At 39.2% G+C, this 21,932-nt stretch overlaps 1 protein-coding gene across 8 annotated transcripts in view; it reads right to left on the reverse strand.

Moving 5' to 3' along the window:
- The window catches only part of CSPP1 (centrosome and spindle pole associated protein 1), a 128,413-nt gene extending 108,073 nt beyond the window's left edge, over window positions 1-20,340 (reverse strand). For 7 of the 8 annotated variants that reach the window (XM_049853526.1, XM_049853525.1, XM_049853522.1 and 4 more), the window contains exons 1-3: window positions 20,126-20,340; window positions 9,664-9,786; window positions 7,792-7,891 (exon numbers count right to left, since the gene is read on the reverse strand). In XM_049853526.1, the coding sequence (XP_049709483.1) occupies window positions 7,792-7,891; window positions 9,664-9,762 (199 nt within the window). In that variant the 5' untranslated portion in view covers window positions 9,763-9,786; window positions 20,126-20,340. Of the gene's footprint in view, window positions 1-7,791; window positions 7,892-9,663; window positions 9,787-19,908; window positions 19,981-20,125 lie in introns of those variants that run through there. The other variant, XM_049853520.1, reaches the window with a different exon arrangement.
- Between the last annotated feature and the right edge of the window lie 1,592 nt (window positions 20,341-21,932).

Raw genomic sequence — 21,932 nt, forward strand, 5'->3', positions numbered from 1 at the left:
TTGTGCTGGACTCAATCTGGTGGAGGCTGTAGTGCTTGTGGTCATTTAGTCATTTGGACTAATCTTTCCCTTGTGTCTTTGGTTTCCTTCTTTCTCCCTTGCTCCAGAAGGAGTGAGACCAGTGGAGTATCTTAGATGGCCACTCACAAGAATTTAAGACCCCAGAAGCTACTCACCAAAGTAGAATGTAGAACATTTTTTTTAATGAACTATGTTACACCAATTAAGCTAGATGTTCCTCAAGGTCACGGTCCCCGCAGGTCTCAGCCCAGCGATTCGGTCCATCAGGGAGTCTGGATGTGCCTATGGAGCTCAGTTTTTTTTAAGGTTGTTTTATTTCCGTATAAATCAGCTTACCAAGAAACCAGCTGATAAACAGCACTGAATCTATATATTTGAAGAAAACTGACAACTAATGATACTGAATCTTACAACCCAAGAAAATGGTATCTCTCTCCATTTACTTAAAAAAAAATTTTTTTTTTTTTTCATTTACTTAGGTTTCTTTAAATCTTCTGAGCAAAGTTTTACAGTTTTTACTATACAGGTCTCATACATACTTTGTTAGATTTATTCCTAAGTATTTGATGCTTTTGATAAAATTGTAAATGACAGTTTTTCTCTTCATTTTTCAACTGTCTGCTACTAGAATATAAAAATACCCTTTTATCTGGTGACCTTGTGAAATTCATTACTAATTCTAATAGTCTGTATACTCTTTTTATTTATTTATTTTTTATTGTACTAGTCCGTATATTCTTTTGGATTTTCTCCTTAAACGATCATGTTATCTGTGAATGATGGCAATTTTACTTTTCCCTTTCTAAACTTTACACCATTTTTATTGCACTGAACAGCTTCTCAAGTACAAAGCTGGAGAAAAGTAGTGATAGAAAACAACCTTGTATTGTTTCCGAACTCAAGGGAAAAAGTAATCAATATTTTATCATTAAGTATGACGTTAGATGCAGGGCTTTTTGTAGCTATACTTTATGAGATTAAGGAACTTTTCTTCTATTCTTAGACTGCTAACAATTTTAATCATGACGGTGCTGAATTTTATCAAATGTTTTTTCTACATCTTCTGATAAACATGCTTTTTTTCCTTTATTCTGTTAATATGATGAATTACGCTGCTTGATTTTCAAATATTAAAACAATTTTCCTTTCCTGGAATAAACTTCCTTTGGTCATGATGTATAGGTACTCCTTGCTTTGCATTGTACTGAGAGATCATAAAAATGACCATGTAAGCTAAAACTGCAATAACCAGAACCAAATCCATTGCCATCGAGTAGATTCCAATTCATAGTGACCCTACAGGATAGAGAAGAACTGCCTCATAGGGTTTCCAAGGAGCAGCTGGTGGATTCAAACTGCCCATCTTTTGGTTAGCAGCCATATCACTTAACCACTGTACCACCAGGGCTCCAAAAAACTGTGTGCAAAGCAATCTTACAAATTAATGGGAAAATTACAATTATTTTGTGACCTTTACAAATGTTTGTTGAAACATTAAAAACTCTCTTATTGTCAGTTATTAATGTATAGGAAAATGTTAAAAAATAGTAAAACTAATATATATTTATATATATATATATTTAGTACACTGCAATTTAAAACATTAGAAACAACAGAACTAAAAACATTAAAAAAAAAAAGTATCAAGTTGTTTGAACAGTGCTTGCCTCTTCCTTCTTGTAGTATGATTACAGTATGCCTTGGTGATCCTAGCTATATTGAGAGATTTTTTTTATCCATGAACATAGACTGTCTCTCCATTTACTAAGATAGTCTTTAATTTCTCTTAGCCATGTTTTGTAGTTTTCCACATGTAAGTTTTATGCTTTTTTTGTTAAATTTAGTCTTAAGTATTTCAATGAATTTTTATGTGTGCAACTGGTGGTAGTAGAGTGCCCCCCATGTGCCAGGTACTTTGCTAGGCCTTGGGAAGATGAAGATGTATAACTCCCTGTCCAAAGGAACAGTATCTGGGCAGCAAAGAAGTAAGCAAACGATTTCAATATAACATAAACCAGTTGCTGTCGAGTGAATTCCGACTCATGGCAACCCCATGTGTGTCACAGTAGAACTGTGCTCCACAGGGTTTTCAGTGGCTGAATTTCTGGAAGTAGATGGCCAGGCCTTTCTTCTGAGGCACCTTTGGGTGGACTCAAACCTCCCACCTTTCAGTTAGCAGCCAAGCACATTAACCATTTGCTGCACTCAAGGATTCTCAACATAACATAGTAAGTACTATTTGACACCACCTTTTTTTTTTATAACCTACTACAAATACCAATCAGTTTGATATGCAATACACTTTTCTTTCATTCAGGGATAAAGTCTGGTTACTAAGGGATTCATGCCAGGTCTAGGTTGCTTTTTATTCTAAAGAGGTCCTGGTCATATCCTCATACTATAAGTCATAAAATAATGCCTTTAGATGCAGATTAGGAGCTATGCCTTAGAAACATATTCTATGTGTTGAAAAAGAAGAAAAAGCTGTATGCATGTGTGCACAGTCTAATTATAAAATTATACAATGAACTGCCAACAAGAAAGGCTAGTTTTTATTTTTTTAAAGAAAAATACAACAATAAAAACAAAGCAATGCTTTTACGCCTTCATCCTCATCACTGAACCAGGAACTACATTTCAAAAGCAACGCAGAAAATCTTTGGGGTCAAAACATACGTATATATAAAGAAATGTTAAAAGTATGGCTGAGTTATTTTATCTATTAAAAATACCTTCCAGGGTAGTCTTCTTTAAGCTAAACAACAGTTTAGCTTAATTTCTAAAGAATGTGTTGAGCATTGTACTCTTTTAAATAACTATCTATATGTGATCAAATTGGCAACAGGAACTCGTAAGGTTAGATAGAAGTTTATAGGGCAGTGAGTTTATGTTAATGATGGAGGAATAAATTTGGAAAAGGAAGGTGAGAATGGTTGCACAACTTGAAGAATGTAATCAGTGTCACTGAATTGTACCTATAGAAATGGTTAAATTGGTGTATGTTTTGCTGTGTATATTTCCAACAACAAAAAAGAAAATAAATTATATACATACACATACACACACACACACCCTTTTTCCAGGATACAAAACACCAAAATCCAAGTGATAATGCTCAACTTCTCTAAGCAAGAAAAAGGATTAGGAAGTTAACTGATGTATAGTAGACCTATTAAAAGATAAACAGAAGATCTTCTTATTAGTAATAATTATTAAACACAATAATAAGTTAGAAAGAAAAGTTAAGGAATTTCTTTTAATGAAATGATCACAAATATGATGCCTAGAAACTGTATAGGGAGCTAGAAGATACAAGCTTTTACAGATCACATTCAGTTGCCTCTCTCTTCATTACATTACATGTGACTTACTCTGACAAACTCTTTACCAAGGACATTGTCTCTTTGGCTTATATGGTCTAAACCATGTACATGCTACCACAAATACTTCTATGGAAGATATAAATGGTGGAAGAATGAGCCACACAGATAAGCATTACCTAGAATATCATCAGTATCTAACAGAAATGAATTTACAATACCAGAAAATTTAGTGTTATACAATAGTTGTACTGAGCTATCATTAGGTTGTTTCAATGTAATATATACTACTGGTTGCTACTATGCTCACTTACTCATTCTAACTAGTGTCAAAGAGCTTTAAGTCAGTACATAACTTCCAAAACTTGTCCTTTATTAGACCAATTTGTTTTATAATTCCTAGATGAGGCAACTTAGGAAAAACTCTCAGCTGTCAAGTTATTTTATACTTTCCCAGTGTCAAACACTAGATATTTGGCCTAAGTTTAAGGCCACAATTACTCAGACAAGAGGTCAGGAACTGAATACTAAGGTATAAAATTAGTCTATTTACCTATGATTCTTTAGTAAGATTCAATGTGCCTAAAAAATAAATATTGCCTCAATTAGCAATAAATGTACCATTCCATGAAAATTAAATTCTACAAACATGAGAGAAATTATTTTATTTTTTAATGGAGACATGTATTCATTTAGAACATCTTTTCTAAGCACCAAAGTGTCAGGCACTGTGCTAGGCAGTGGAGATACAATGACAGGCAAGCTGGCATGACACTGCAGTACAAGAGAGAGTTGAGCAAGCAAGTTCGAAACTGCTCTTCAAGGCAAGAACCAATGCCATAGGAGCACATGGCAGGAGTGGCCAACCCAGTCTGGGAAAGCTAAATAAAAGAGTAAACACAGTATGAAACGCTGGACTTTTATCACACAGGAAACAAGAAGCTATTGAAAGGTATGAAGCAGAGACTAACAGGATCAGATTTTTTTTTAGAAGGATATCAAGGACAGGGTAGAAACTTATTAGAGGGGGCTAGACTGTAAAACAGAAAGAACAACTAAGAAGCTGTTTGCAAAAATCTAAGTGAGAGACAGATGGAAGCCTGCATAAAACGTCACTGAGATTAGAGAAAAGTGAACCTATTTGAGATTTAAGCGTTAGAAACAACTGGACTTGTGTAATTGCTTGGATGTGGGAGGTAAGTGGAAGAGAGGAGTCAAGCACGACTAGGCAGGCAGCTCACAGAGATGGGGAGCACCAGAAACTTTGAGAGGAGTATGATAAGTTAATTTTGCACATTTTGATTCTGAGCTCATGACATTCAAGTACAGATGGCCAGCAGGAAACCAGAGTTCAGAGAAGAGGTTGGGATCAGGACAGAGGTCCACGAGTCATGAGTACGTTTAATTAATAAAGCCACGTGAGTGTATGAGGTCACTCAAAGAGTGAAAAGAGGAGGGCCTAGAACAGAGCCCTAAGGAAGAGCAGGGAACAGGGAGAGGTTATTGTCTTTAAATAGACTTCTAAACTACCCGCCATTTGTCAGTGTAATGATCAAAAAAAATTTTTTTTAATTCTTAATTAATTAAATTCTCAAAAAGCAAAAATGCAATTTTAAAAACAGGTTAAAAAAAAGAAGGGAAATTAATATTAATTGTGTACCCATTACATGTCAGTCATATTTGCATATGTATTCAATTATTGCCCACAACAAACTTCTAAGACAGATGCCAAGTCTTAAAATGAGAAGACAAAGAAGCTAAATAACATTCCAAGTCACAAACACATGATAGTCTCAAGCCAAAGAAAGTTCCAACTCCAGAATTTCAAATAGATTGTCTGACCTTGCTGCTTGAAAGAACCTATCACTAAACTTAAAAAGGATGAACAAACAAACAAAAAAATTTTTGAACTTAAAAAATAATCAAAGTTTGTACTCATAAAAATTGAGGGCTGGAATATCATCTAATTTCATTGTATTATATATAAAGAAACTCAGAGCCTTAGAGATTAAGGAACTTAACCACAATAAAAAAAAAAAAAAAACCCATTGCCATCGAGTCAATTCTGATTCATAGCAACCCTAAAAGACAGAGTAAAACTGCCCCGTACAGTTTCCAAGGAGTGCCTGGTAGGTTCAAACTGCCTACCGTTAGGTTAGCAGCCGTAGCACTTAACCACTACGCCACCAGGCTTAAATTCACTAAAGCCGTATATTACCCACTTATTTGTAAGAGAAACAAAACTGAAAAGGTTATTTATAAATGAGATACTCAAAGAAGGGTATTTGCTCTGAGCTGTTTTTCTGGTAATGACAAAGAGTCCACTAACTCTCCAGTCTCTTGGCCAGCATACCCTTGTATCCAGTGACATACAAATGCAAAACAGCTAACAGTTCAAGACTATACCTGTTGCCATGAAAAGCAGCCCATATGGGGACACTTTAACCTCCTTCCCCAACCCTTGGTAATTTTTTTTTTTTGAGTTTTATTTTATTGTGCTTTAGGTGAAAGTTTACTGTGCAAATTAGTTTCTCATTCAAATATTTATACAAAAATTGTTTTGTGACATTGGTTGCAATTCCTGCAATGTGTCAGTACTCTCTCCCTTTCCACCCCAGGTTCCCTGGGTCTATTAGTCCAGTTTTCCTGTCCTTCCTGCCTTCTCATCTTTGATTTTGGACAGGTGTTGCCTATTTGGTCTTGTAGCACGTCCCTCACGTGTGTCATTGTTTGTTTTATAGGTCTGTCTATTCTTTGGCTGAAAAGTAGACTTTGGGAGTGGCTTCAGTTCTGAGTTAGCAGGGTACCCAGGGGCCACAGTCTCAGGGTTCCTCCAGTCTCTGTCAGACCAGTAAGTCTGGCCTTTTTTTGGTGAATATGAATTTTGTTCTATATTTTCTCCCACTCTGTGCAGGACCCACTATTGTCATCCCTGTCAGAGCGGTTGCTGGTGGTAGCCGAGCACCATCTACTCCTTCTGGGTTCAGGAGGTGGAGGCTATGGTTCATGTGGTCCACTAGTCCTTTGTACTAGTATTTTTCTTGTATCTTTGGTTTTCTTCATTTTCCTTTGCTCCAGATGGGCTGGGACAAATAGACGTATCTTAGAGGGGCGCTCACAAGCTTCTAAGACCCCAGACGCTACTCACCGAAGTAGGATGTAGAACATTTTCTTTATGAGCTACATTACGCCAATTGACCTAGATGTCCCCCGAGACTATGGTCCCCAGCCCTAAGCCCTAGCAACTCAGTCCCTCAAGGTGTTTGGATGTGTCTAGAGCTTCTATGATTTTGCCTTGGTGAAGCTGTGCTGACTTTTCCTATAATATGGGTTGTCTTTCCCTTCACCAAAGTTGACACATGTCTACTATCTAGTTAGTGATTTCCCCTTTCACCCCTCCCCTCCCTTGTAACCATCAGATTTTTCCTTCTCTGTGTATAAACTTTTTCTTGGGTTTCTATAATAGTAGTCTCACACAATATTTGTTCTTTTGTGATTGACTTATTTCACTCAGCATAATGCCCTCCAGATTCATCCATGTTGTGAGATATTTTGCAGATTCATCATGGTTCTTTATTGTTGTGTAATATTCTATTGTGTGTATGTACATAATTTGTTTATCCATTCATCTGATGATGGGCACTTAGGTTGTTTCTATCTCTTTGCTATTGTGAATGATGCTGCAGTGAACATGGGTGTGTCAATTCGTGTGACAGCTCTTATTTCTCTATGATGTATTCCTAGAGAATATATCCTAGATGGCTGGATCGTATGGTATTTCTATTTCTCATTTTCCACGGTGGTTGTACCATTTTACATTCCTACCAGCAGTGCATAAGAGTTCCAATCTCCTTGCAACCTCTCATCATTTGACCTTTTTTGAAAAAGTTTCAGTCATCATCAGTTATTCACAAGATGTATATTAAAAATATACATGTTTTCTTAGAAAAAAATGTATACTTACAAAAAAAAAATGTGGTAAAGTTCCAAATGTTTTCATAAGAAACCATAATTAAAGAGTCAGTATGGCTCCAGTATTAACTTCTTTAAAATTCCAATATGGTTATCAATAATAAAATGGTCTTTTACCTAATAGCATTTTATGTCCTTCAAGCATTTTTCTTTTGTCTTAGTCTACTGTTTTTATTCAACAAATACAGCTTATACTCTCTCACACACACATATAAAAATTCCATTCAAATTTCTCAATTAATTTTTAGTTATGTTATAATTACTGCTATCATTTCTATAAATCATAACCAAGCAAGTGTCTTATAAAACAGGTACAAGGTTCTCAGTATATTTCATATGTAGACCATACTGTAATATGTAAGACTCCAGAAAGGAAAGAGTTACTGAGATTCCAAAGAAATATTTTTTTTTATGACAAGACAAACCTCTTTCACAACAAACAGCCTGCTAAGAATGTGCAGCACAACTAATGACCTACCTAAGGAACCCCTGGTCTGTTGACTGTTTGGTGGTATGTTTTCCTTAGCCATGGAGATCAATATTTTACTGTTTTCAGAAAGCTTCTCTGGTGCTTTTCCCTGAAGAAGACATAATATTTACAAAAGGAAGGGAGAAAAAAACCACAAAATAGACAATTCGTCTCATTGTTTTTATTAAAAAATAGCTTGACAAAATTACACAGTATACCATAAAAAAAAGTTAAGTGTGAAATTTGAAAAATTAACCAAAGATATTTAAATAATATAATAAATATCCTAATATTTAACTCATTCATTTACCAACAAATATTCAGTGAGCCCCTACTATGTGTCAGGCACTGTCCCAAGCATTGGAAATACCTGAGTAAACAAGATGTGCAAGCATCTCTACCCTCATGGAGCTTATAAGCTACTGGGGAAACACACAATAAACGTAACACACAGTTAGATCATGTGGTATATACAGAGTGCTAGGGAGGGGTTCTGGAAAAACAATACAGCAGGCTAAGGATGAACTACTAGGCCTCATGTGCAGGTGATACTTAAGACTTAAAGATAATTATTTATGCACTTTTTAATATTAGAGATTATAATAAAGCTGTATTTGAAGCTACATCATAAGTCTGTCCAAAAATTGTAAGCAGGTCCTAAGTAATGCAGGGTGACTTTGGAGCCTGTTCAAATCCTGAATCCACCACATTACTTAACCCCTTTAAGCTTCAGTTTCTTGATCTGTAAAATAAAAATATTCTGCCAAATTTACAGAGATATTATGACTAAATGAGACAATACATGCAAAGTACATAGCAGCTATTTTTGAAGGAAGGCAACCTAACAGAGTGGTCAAAACGAAAATGCACTGGAGTCAGGCTGCCAGAGACCAAATCCTAGTTTCACCACTTACTAATTCTATAACCTTAGTCTCATTACTTCTCCATGCCTCAGTTTACTCATCTGGAAAATGACAATAACAGCACTTATTTTACTGTGAAATATAAGTGAAATCTCTTAAAATAATATCTGATCCATAAGTAAAAAAAAAAAAAAAAATTTTTTTGTTTAACAATAAATGCTAGCCTTATAATTAAAACAATTATTATTTAACATCTGAACAACAATACCTTTGTCCAAGACATCTGCTAAAACAGATGAGACACCGGCACAGCAAATCATGATTGCCTTGGGCAAATTAGTACATACAGTTACTCTAGTTATGATGGACCACACTGCACAGATTAATCTACAGCCTGTTTCTTATTACATACACTGAACCCATGAGACCAGGTGCCACATCTGTCTAGGTTAGTGCTGTATTCTCAGAGCCCAGCACAGTACCTAGCACAGACTCAATAAATGTTTGCGAAATGGATGAATCACTGTCTCGCCAAAACTAGGACAGCTTTAAGAAAACTTATTTCAGGCACTACTTTGAGAAACAATCATTTTAACAGATGTATACTATGAGGAGCAAACATTACAAAATAAAAGAAACTATCCTAAGAAATTCACTTTGAGCTTTTTCACACAGAATATGAGAACTTGCTTTTGTATCTATTCTGTTTATATTTTTGCAAGTTCTTTGTACTAGAACCAGTCTATTAATCATTTTACAAAGTACACAAATTAAAACTCTACTAAGAAGGCAGAAACAGTATAAGACAGAGAACACCACAAAGGAAAAACAGCATTCAAAATCTCTGAAATCTTGTCCAAAGTCAGGTTCTCAGAGTTGGAAGGGTAGCAAATCCAAACAGGTATGAAACAGAAGATTCTCATATAAGAGCAGTTATATGAGAATATAACTTCACATTTTTATACAGATCTAACCTTTAATATTAATGAACAAGTTGGAAGAAAATTAGTATCTTTACCTTCATTTCCATGTAAGGTGGATCACTTTCCAACTCTGCTCTGTCTTTGGCCAATTTGGCTTTTCGCTCTTCGATAAATTCATCTAAATTATCAGCCATTTTTCAGAATCTAAAAACAAAAAACTGCAAACCGATGCTTCAATGAGTGCAGCTATATCACAGTATTTGTAGTCTAACTATAAACATGCAGGGTCAATCTACACTTGGTATTCAAATTCACTTAACAAATTGAGAACTTCAAACTTATGCTTGACTATAAAAATGCCGGCCTTCCTCTCCCAACTCCTCCCAAAAAACCTAAAACATATTTTAAAGTATGTAAAAAAGAAAACAAACCACCACCACCACCATCCCCACCAAAAAAACCAAACCCACTGCCCTCAAGCTGATTCCAACCTATAGCAACCCCATAGGGTTTCCAGAGCTGTAAATGTCTATACAATCAGACTGCCACATCTTTCTCCCGTGGAGCCGCTGGTTGTTTCGAACCGCCAACCTTTTGGTTAGCAGTAGATCGCTTTAACCACTGTGCTACTGGGGCTCCTTACCATACCCACCCCTTACTTGTTGCCGTCTACTCAATTCTTACTCATAGTGACCCTAAAGGACAGAGTAGAACTGCCCCATAGGGTTTCCAAGGAGCACCTGGTGGATTTGAACCACTGACCTTTTGGTTAGTAGCCATACCTCTTAACCACTATGCCACCAGGGTTTCCACCATCCCCACACACACCCCAAAAAGCAAAAAAGAAAAGAAAAAAAAAGTTTGATTTTTAAGTCAAAGCACTTAAAACACCAATAACAAAAAAAGATTTTAACTATTTGGAGGTAACTTCAAACTTACAGAAAAGTTGTAATAAGAATACTACAAAAAACACCTGTGCACTCTTTACCACTTCACCTATTGCTAACAGTTTGCCCCATTTGCACTACCATTTGGACACACAAGTTCACTCTCTCTACATGTACACATGGGCGCGCACACACACACACACAGTTTTTTCTAAAACTATTCAGAGGACAGATTACATATATGATGGTCTTTACTTCAGTGTGTATTTAAGAATTCAGTAATTCTCTTACACAGTATCTCAATATAATTATCAATTTCAGTAACATGGATTTTTTAATCTAATCTCCTGTCCATATTCCAGGTTTGTCAATTTAAGTCCTTCATAGCATTTTTTCACTCTGTCTCCAGTACAGGATCCAGTCTAAATACGTATTTCATTTCATTGTCATGTCTTTTTTTGTTGTTATTGTTGTGTGCCTTGGAGTTGATTCTCTGAGCAAACCTATATGACAAAGTAGAACTGCCCAGTAGGGTTTCTTACGCTATAATCTCTACAAAAGCAGATCGCCAGGTCTTTTCTCTTAAGGAGCTGGCTGGTAGCTTTGAACTGTCAACCTTTCTGTTTGCAGCTGAGCACTTAATCATTGAGCAACTCAAAAAAAAAAAAACCCATTGTCGTGGATTCCAACTCATAATGACCCTGTAAGACAGAATAGAACTACCCGATACGGCTTCCAAGGCTGCAATCTTTACAGGGAAAGAGCCCTGGTGGCACAGTGGTTAAGTGCTCAGCTGCTAACCAAAAGGCCTGCAGTTCGAACACACCAGCAGCTCCACAGGAGAAAGATGTGGCAGTCTGCTTCAATAAAGATTACAGCCTCGGAAACCCTCTGGGGCAGTTCTACTCTGTCCTACGGGGTCACTGTGTGTCGGAATCAACTGGACGGCACCTAATAACAACAACCTTTACAGAAGCCAACTGCCACATACTTCTCCTGAAGACCAGCTGGTGGGTTCGACTCATCTTTCGGTTAGCAGCCCAGCACTTTTAACTACGGTATCACCAGGGCTCCTTACTGTGCCATCGGGGTTCCATTGTCTCTTTAGCCTCCTTTAAACTTGGAACACTGCCACAACCTCCCTTTGTCTTTTATGACAGTGGCATTTTTTAATACGTCCCCCCCCCACACACACAATTCTTACTAGAACATTCCTCATTTGGGGTTTCTTCATGACTAAAGTCAGGTTACGCAGTCTCATCAGGAATACTAGTTAGGTTATGTTGTGTGCTTCTTGGGGTGTCACCAACAGAGACATATGATGTCCATCTACCCCTCATTAGTGACATTGTTTTCGATTACCTGGTCAAGGTGGTGCCTCATTTCTCCACTCTTTTTTCCTTGTAACTAATAAATAGTCTGTGGGGAGATATTTTCAGACCATGCAAATATCCTGCTCCTCATCAAAATTTCCTCCTAGATTTAGCACTGATTGGTGATTCTTGACTGATTCAATCTTTATTAGAATGATTGCAAACTGTTTATTTTCCAATTCCATCACTCCCTACACGTTTACCAGTCAGCACGTACCATTCTATTGTAAACAAGAACCCTTCTGTCTTCCCCATTCAACAGATTATCAGTACGGAATCTTGTAATTCCATTTTTTAGTAAGATTTGGAATTGTTTTTAAATTCATTGTTTTTATTGAAATTTACATACCATAAAATTCGTAAGTGTACAATTCATGGATTTTAGTAAATTCACAGTTATGCAATTATCATCACAATCATGTTTTATAAAGCTTCCACCACCTCAAGAAGTACCTTTGTGCCCCCTTTTCAGTCAATCCCTGCTCCCACTCCAACTGAGGCTTTCTGTCTCTATAGTCTTGCCTGTTCTAGAAACTTCATATAAATGGAGTCACATAATATAGTCTTTTGTGGCTGACTTCTTTCACTTAGCATAATGCTTCTGAGATTCATCCTTGTTGTTACATCTATCGGTAAGTAGTTCGTTATTTATTTATTTTTTTGCTAAGTAGTATTTCATTGTCCAGAAATACCACATGTTGTTCATCTATTCACCTGCTGATGGACATGTGGGTTGTTTCCATTTTTTGGTTATTGTGACATGTTTTCAATTCTCTAGAATATATACTTAGGAATGGAAATGCTGGGTCATAAGTAACTCTAATGTTTTGAGGAACTGTTAAGCTGTTCTCCAAAGTGGCTAAACCACTTTACGTTCTAACCAGCAGTGTATAAGGGTTCCAAAGCCTACACATTCTCACCAATCCTTGGTATTGTCAGTCTTTTTTATTTTTGTTACCCGATTGGGTGTGTAGTGGCATCTTACTATGGTTTTAATTTGCATTTCTCTAAAGGCTGACGTTGACTATATTTCCATGTGCTTATTTGTCATTCATATATCCACATATACAACCATTGGCAAAGTGTATCCTTAAATCTTCTGCCCATTTTAAAATTAGATTGTTTTATTATTATTGATAAGATTTCTTTATACGTACTGGATACAAGTTCTTTATCAAATGTTTCGCAAATACTTTCTCCATCTGTAATTTTTTAACTTTATTGATGTCTTTTTTAGAACAAAATTTTTAATTTTTATTAAGTCCAATTTATCCATTTTTTCATCATTTTATTGTTGCACTTTTTTTTCGTTGAAATAAGAAATCTTTGCGTAGCCCAAGGTCATGAATATTTTCTTTTGTGCTTTATTTTAGAAGTGCTATTATTTTCCCTGTTATATTTAAGTCTATGATCCATTTGGAGTTAAGTTTTGCAGATGGTGTGAGGCAAGGGTCAGGGCTTTCATTTGTTTGTTTGTTTTCATATGGATATAAAATTATTCCATCACCATTTTTTGAAAAGACTATTCTTTCCCCATTGAACCTTGAATTTTTTGAAATAAGTTTTTCAAAAACCCATAAAACTTAGTGATCGATTGGATATGTGCTGAGAGAAGGAAGAGGCACAAATGACCAAACTTTTAAGGCCTAGAGACTGTATGTGGATAGAAGTTGGCTGGTTTGGAAAAGGTTTAGTTTAGATAAGTTGAAGGTGGTAAGACACCCTAGTAGAAATTCTCAGCAGATGGTTAGAATTTCAAGACTCAAATTCAAGGAAGAGCACCGCATTAGAGATATTTATTTAAGGGTTACCTATTTTAAGATGACAGTTGAAGCCTTGGGAAATGAGCACAGACAGGGAAAAAGACAACCCAGAACTATTCCCAGTGCAATGTTTACTTGGGGGCAGAGGAGAAGAGAAGAAACTATAAAACTGGAAATAATACATAAAGAAGAAATAATTAAAAAGATATAAAGAGAATCCAGTTGACATAATCTGTGGAGGAGAAAGGGAAAGAGATATGTGAAAGAGCTGGTCAACAATATCAAATGCAAGGGAGAATTAAAGGAAAAAGCATGTACTGAATGTAATGTTTGGGGAACAACGATAATTTGTAAAAATGTAGAAAAGCATGCTTTATCTAAAAGAAATATGCTGAAACATAGATCAGTTAAGCAATACATAAACTTCATTCCATTATTTACTTCCAAAAAGAACCTTGGTTTTAAAACATGCCTTTAGCAAAATAAATTCCAAACTGACAAAAGTTAGTATATTTCAGCCATTTTTAATGCGCTAATTGTCACAAAGGGTTTTTCCTAGGAAAAATTTAGAACAGCTCAACAGCAAGCAATAGTTTTCATGTTAAAAAAATCATTTCTTAAAGCCACCTAATTCTCCTAATTTTTTTATTTCTGATAGAAATGAAAGTGACAGGATAATGTACATACTTTGTTATAGGATTCTGTCAGAATTCAAGAAGAAATGTCATCAATCTAAAAAAAAAGTACTAAATCTCTTTCACACTGAACTATCCCTAAGGTTTCCATACAATCTCATTAATAATTAACAACGTATTCATTTAAATGACGTTCTAATCAGGCCTTGAAAGACTATCTTTTGCATTTATGGTATCTGACTTCTCCACATCCTTATCAGTATTTGCTATTTTCTGATTTTTTAATCTTAGCCATCCTAGTGGGACTGAAGCAGCACCTCGTTGCTGTTTTGATCTGCATCTCCCTAATGGCTAATGGTGCAGTGGTTAAGAACTTGGCTGCTAACCAAAAAGGTCGGCAGTTCAAATCTACCAGGCACTCTTTGAAACCGTACGCGGCAGTTCTACTCTGTGCTATGGGGTGGCCAAGAGTCAGAAACGACTTGATGGCAATGGATTTTTTTTTTTTTTTAATGGCTAATGACTCTGAGCATCTTTTCACGTAAAATACATACTTTTAAGCAATGGTACTTGGTATACGCCATAACTAAAGTATGAGATTTATCAGAAATATAAGTATACACATTTTCAATCATTCCTTACTTTGTTCTACTGTCTAATCAGTTATAACATTTCTAATATCAATTAAATAGTCAAAGACACAAATATCCTTCAGCCAAATACCACTAGAAACACAACTATAGTTAAACAAGTTGGGTTTATTACTCATCACATGGAGGTAGAGAATAAACAACATGGAGAACTTTAGGGCATGTTAGCAAGGGAGGTGGTGGTGGTGGGGGGATGTTAGCTGCTGTGGAGTAGGCGACTCGTGGAAACCCCACGCACGGCAGGATCGAACTGCTGTGATTCACAGTTTTCGCTGGCTGACTTTTCAGAAGCAGATCACCAGGCCTTGTTTTCCTAGTCTGCTTTAGTCTGGAAGCACCACTGAAATCTGTTCAGTATCACAGCAACATGCAAGTTTCCACTGACAGTGCCTGACGACCACTGGCTGGTAACTGAACCCAGGTCCCCTCATGGAAGATGAGAATTCCACCACTGCATCACCACTGTCTCGCCAGCAAGGGTGTCAGAAATGATTTATCACAAAATTTTGGTTTGTGTTAGGTGATCTGGAGTGATCTGGAGGAGAGTTTAAGGAAGTGAAGGAGCCTGGTGGTGCAGTGGTTAAGCACTTGGCTGCTAATCTTCGAAAAGACCAGTGGTTCGAACCCACCAGCCATTCCATGGGAGAAAGACGTGACAGTCTGCTTCTGTAAAGATTTATAGCCTGGGGAAGCCTGTGGGGCAGTTCTACTCTGTCCTACAGGATCATTACGAGTCAGAATCAACTTGTCGGCAATGGGTTTGGGTTTTGGTTAAAGAAGTAGAGCTTAGCTCAGGACTGGCTGCTGTTAGTAAGTAAGGGTAATTCTATGATTGGACCTCTTAATAAAGCTGATCTGTATTTTTTTAATAGGGAGGACAGGCTGGAATGGGGTTAAAGCTGTAAGTGGTAGTGAAGCAGCAGTCTCTCAAATTGGCTGGGGGAGGCGGTTGTTTGGTATTTTCCAGCTTAGACAAAGTGCATGTGTTATCTCTGTTTCAATGTGATTATGGAGTGGTCTTGTTTTTTGTTTTGATCCATCATGGACACAAAATGGCCTGTCTGATGCTGATATTCTATGCAACTGTTTTTGTTCAATAGAAGATACTAAGGCCTAGGCTGTGCATGCCATGGTAGCTCCTAGCAACACCATGGCCCAGGTGATAATACCAGGCCAGCTTCCAGCCGCCGTGGTCACTTTTCTCTGTCCATAACTTACATAAAGCATATTCCAACTACAAAATTGAATTCAAGAGTTATTCAGCATATCAAAGACTGGGTTGATGGGTACAACCTATGTACAAAGTAACAGAAAGAGTGTTTATAACTTAAGGATTAAGCTACAAGAAAGACTAGCAAAAGAAACCTAAAGGAGGATTCTTTATGTTCCTGATACTCAACAATATAAAATCACTCACAACTTACCTCAGGATAGTATTACCAGGTTGCTTTTGTTTTCTAATTTTTAGTAGCTATAAAATTTTTTTTTTTTTTTTTATGTATAGCTTAGTATAGGAGTATAGTTTACACTAAGCTATACACAGTACACCAGAAAACTAAACCTGTCGCCATCGAGTCAATTCCGACTCATAGTGGCCCTATAAGACAGAGTGGAACTGTCCCATAGGGTTTTCAAGGAGCAAATGGTGGACTTGAACTGCTGACCTTTTGGCTAGTAGCCGAGCTCTTTATCACTGAGCCACCAGGGCTCCCGCAGTATAGCTAGGTATAACTTAGTACAGGAGTCCCTGGGTGGCACAAACGGTTAAACACTAGACTACTAACCAAAAGGCTGGTGGTCTAAACTCACCCAGAGGCCTGACAATCTGCTTTCAAAAGGTCACAGCCATAAAAGCCCTGTGAAGCACAGTTCTATTCTGACACACACAGGGTCACCACGAATCAGAACTGAACTGACCCATAACTGGTTTGGTTTAGGTACTTCATATGTATATAATAAACAATTTTCAGGAAAATCAGTTTAGTCCTGGATTTGAAAGCCAACTTCATCACTATTACTTGACTATTGACCTCTGATAAGTTCCTTAACTCTCTATGCCTAAGTTTTCTCATCTGTAGAGATACTACCAACTCTAGAGTTGTTATGAAGATAAAATGAAATAATACAGATAAAATTACGGCACAGAACCTGACACTCAGAAATCAATAAATCATAGCTATTATTATTTATTTTTATTATATTTTCATAATGCTTATATATATTATTAGTATATATATTTTATATATATAAGTATTCACCTTAAAATCTCTAAATTTAAAGCACACTTGAGATTTAAATCACCAAAAATTGTTGCTTGGTTATCAACATTTCTAAATCTTAAACTGAGCCTCTTTATGCTTATTATATAGATAGATAAGCAGTCCAGAACACAACTATCTGCTAAATCTAGACAAATCCAAAAAACAAAGAGGACCCAGAAAGAGCTGAGTATGCCAGACTCCTCCCAATTTCATTGATCACAGAGAGATGGGAAAATGTTGCTCCTATCCTTTTCCCTCTCAAACAGTGGAATGCAAATTCCCTTGACTATAAACACATGAGGAAGGGAAAATCACTCCCCTCCTCCTATGGCCTGAGCTGTAATCTCCAAAAAAATAAGTTGAAGTCCTAACTGCTGCACCTATGAGTGTGACCCTGTTTGGAAATAGGGTTTTTCTTTTGTTAATGAAGCCATGCCAGCATACGGTGGGTCCCTGTAAGTAAGGTATTATAAAAAGGGAAAACAGACACTGAGAGAAGCACAGGGAAGACCTTGTGAGGACCCATCTACAAGCCACTTAGCACCAAGAAATCCATAAGGCAATGCCCTGATTTGGACTTCGTGTCTCCAAAAGTCTGAAACAACAAATTTCTGTTCTTTAAAGCCACCTACTTGTGGTATTTTTGTTACAGCAGCACTAGGTAGGTAACTAAGATACCTCCTAAAACAGGACACTGTGCTAGATGCAAGGGATATAAAAAGAAAAAGACATGATCCTTGCCTTCAAACTTAGACAAGATAACGCCTCCTGCTACAGTAGCTCACAGTTTAGCTAGACTCGGGCTTAGGGGTTGAACGTAAGGTATCCAAAAAGGATCCAGTGGAGATATCAAGAAAACAATCTGAATATACCTGGAACTCGGAATAGAACCCAGCGTGAAAATAAAGACTTTACAGTGTTTAAGGTGATCATTAAAACTGTAGGAGAAGAAGGTGCCTGGCAAAAGAGTACAAAAGGGACAGGACTAAGGACAGAATCTCAGGATGGGGGTGGGTGGAGTAGAGTGGAGGAGCCTGTGAAAGAGCAGTGGAAGAAAGCCAAGGAAGAATAAGGTGAACTAGTACAATGTTTCTCACTTCTCATCCATCCAGTGATCTTTCCACCAAATCAAAGACTCTCAATCTTTTTCTCCTAGCAGATCATACCCACATAGGCACACCCAGATTTTGACAGATCCCCCCTAAAAGTTGCTAAGAAGTAAACATTGTGCTGCTGAAGGGATAGGGGAAGGTTGGAGGAGAGGACAGTGAGTGAATAACTACATATAAGCATTCTGAAGTCTGTAAGCAATTACTAAAACATCATTAATTATGACTGCAGGCAGAAGATAAATTAGACAGCTTTTGGGTTATGCCAAACTGCCAGAACACTTGCACAAACACCTTTTTCTTCCATTCAGGAAAATTCATCAGAATGTAAATCAGAGTGATGTCAAAATAAAATCTGAAATTTAATCAGATTTATTATAAATCACATTTGTCTGAAAACATTTGAGAAAAACTGTACTGAAAGTAGGCTGTTTCAGTTTACCCTGGCTGAACCCACTCGCTCCCTCCCAGGAGGTCATCTTGCTGCAGGAGACCCAAAACTTCATCCCTGGAGAGTATCTCAGCTGATATTTAACCACTGAAAGTCAGTGTTCTCCTAGCCCCGAGGATGATATGCAGAAAAGAAAGCAACATTTTACTGGTTTCCACACGATTCCTTTTTGCTTGTCGACATGCAAAGCCATTCTCTCATCTAAAATAGAACCTCTCTGAGGATAATTGGCTTTTTACAAACTCACTGGTTGTTACTGGACCCTTGCATTTTCCAAGTGTTTGGAAACTAGGCGATTTACTTAGAATTTAGTTTTTCCAGACATCCAAGTTAAGCTCCTCGATCCTGTAATTTTGAGAGCCAGCCTCTTCCAAAAGATGAGTCCTATTGCTACCTTTACAAAAACTGGACTTAAGTCACAGATAACACTAAAATGAAGGCATTTAGAAAAAAGAAATTCTAGCTCAAGAAGCCAAGCAATCACAGAAGTAAAACTGGATAATAATAGCACCTATCTCATAGGGCCGTAGTGAAGATTAAGTAATTACTTGCAAAGGAAAGCTCTGGGAACAGCGCCTGGCGCACCAGCACTCAACAAACGTTAACCACTAACCAGCACCCAGGCGCTCCGGGGGGCTTCGCCGAGCTACGGAGCCGGGCGAATGCGGAGCGAAGACGCCCGAAAGGGAGGACATGGACCGTCCCAGGTGGCTGGGGGTGAATGCCTTTTTAGGAAGCGTCAACGCGTAGTCAGGCAACCGGGTCACAACAAGACGCAGGGCTACAACCCCCGTGTCAGGGCTGCGTAATCTAGGCACCTCCCCCGTTCCACCCCGCCACCGCGAGACCCCCGCCCGCAGGCCCAGCCACCCGGACACCGCCCCCGCCCCACGACCTCCGCCACCAAGGAGCCCCTGCTCCGCCGGGCAGACAAGAGACTCCCGTTCCCTCGGGGACCCCGGCCCGGTGACCCGGGCACCGCCCGCGCCTGCCCGGCATCCCCTAGACTGCCGCCCGTAAGGAACCGCCAACCCCCAAACCCGGACACCGCCCCCGCTCTGCCCAGCAGTCGTGAGATCCCCGCACCCTGCCTCGTAGCACGGGCACCTCCCCCGGCCCGGGCGCCGCGAGACCCCCGTTCCCAGCGAACCCTCGCTCCGCGCGGCAGCCGTAAGACCTCCGCCCTTCAGCGAGCGCCGGTCCCCCGTTACCTGGACACCGCCCGCGCCAGCTCGGCAGCCGCTAGATTCCGTCCACGACTCCATCACCCGGGCATTGGCCCCGGCCGGCCAGCCGCAAGAACCCTGTGCGCAGGGACCCACCGCTCCCGCCCCCGCCGCAGGGCCGAGAACCCAGCCCCGGAGGGATCCTTCCCACAGGGCCACACCCGCAGAGCCCGCTCTCCAGCCCCAGCCGGCGGACTCTTACTCAGGAGGGCCGGTTTTCACCCGGGGAGCCGCAGAGCGCTCCGGTGAGGCGCCTTCACTGTCCAGAGAAGTGGCGGCGGCCGCCCGGCGCGGGAACAGTGTGACAGGCCACCCCGCCGGGCTCCGCCTCTCAGGCCGAGCCCTCTGCCCACCCTTTGCCAACGGCCGGGCGCGGACCCGCCCCCACTGCCGCCCTGCGGGGAGGCCTCGAGGCCTGGGGCGCCCCCTGCCGCCCGGGAGGCCGCACGGCCGCCCGCTGCACGTAAGGCTTTGTCTCCTGGTTCATGGGTTCCTTCCTGGGACTCTTAAACCTCTGTGGGAGCCACTTCCCAGGCTGAGTCCTTCCAGAGCTACTCCCGCCCCTAGGCACCGGCTGGGAACAGGGTGGTGGTCGTTAAGTGCCTTGGGGTTCTGACTCAAAGTGACCCTACTGTGTACAACAGAATGAAACACGGTTCTTCACCATCCTCACAATGTTGCTGTGTGTGAGCCCATTGTTGAAACCACTGTGTCAAACCATCTCCCTGAGGATCTCTCTTTCCCTGACCTTCTACTTTTCCAAGAATAATGTCTGTCTTCAGGGACTGGTCCCTCCTGATAAAATGTCCAAAGTACGTGAGACAAAGTCTCACCACCCTCCCTTCTAAGGAGCATTCTGACTGTATTTCTTCCAAGACAGCTGTTCATTCTTCTGCAAGTCCACGGAATATTCAATATTCTTCACCAACGCCATAATTCAAAGATGTCAGTTCTTCTTCGGCCTTCCTTATTCATTGTCCAGCTTTCCCATGCATAGGGAAAAAATTTTTTTTTTTTTTGCACAGGAGGCAACCGAAAACACGATGGCTTGGGTCAAGCACACTTTAGTCCTCAAAGTGACGTCTTTGCTTTTTAACACTTCAAAGAGGTCTTTTGAAGCAGATTTGCCCAATGCAATGTGTCATCTGATTTTCTGACTGCTGCTTCCATGGGCGTTCATTGTGGATCCAAATAAAATGAAACCTCACTCTTTTCTCCATTTATCATGATGTTGCTTATTGGTCCAGTTGCAAGGATTTTTCTTTATGTTGAGGTGTAATCCATAGTGAAGGCTGTGTCTTTGATCATCAGTAAAAGCTTCAAGTCCTCTTTGCTTTCAGCAAGCAAGGTTGTGTCATCTGCATATGGCAGGTTGTTAATGAGTTTTCCTCCAATCCTGATGTGGAGTTCTTCACATGGTCTGGCCTCTCAGATTATTTGCTCAGCATACAGACTGAATAACTATGGTGAAAGGATACAACCCTGACGCACACCTTTCCTGACTTTAAACCATGCAGTATCTCCTTGTTCTGTTTGAACGACTGCCTCTTGGTCTATGTACAGGTTCTGCATGAGCACAATTAAGTGTTCAGGAATTCCCATTCTTTGCAATGTTATCCATAATATGTTATGATCCACACAGTCAAATGCCTTTGCTTAGTCAATAAAACAGAAATAAACATCTTTCTCATATTCTCTGCTTTCAGACAAGATCCACCTGACATCAACAATGATATCCCTTGTCACACCCTCCTGAGTCCAGCTTAAATTTCTGACAGTTCCCTGTCGATGTACTGCTGCAACCGTTTTTGAATGATCTTCAGCAAAATTTTAATTGTGTGTGATATTAATTATATTGTTCAATAATTTCTGCATTCCCCCTGGATCCATTTGAGCCTGGAAAGAAAAAAGAGGAGGGGAGAAAGTGAGAAGAAAACTGTTGGCATGCTTTTACGGGGAATTACTCCTCATCCAAGAGTCTAGTCAATGTTATGTCCTGGGCTTTTATT

This window comes from Elephas maximus, chromosome 15 (assembly GCF_024166365.1).
Source record: "Elephas maximus indicus isolate mEleMax1 chromosome 15, mEleMax1 primary haplotype, whole genome shotgun sequence".
NCBI lineage: Eukaryota > Metazoa > Chordata > Mammalia > Proboscidea > Elephantidae > Elephas > Elephas maximus.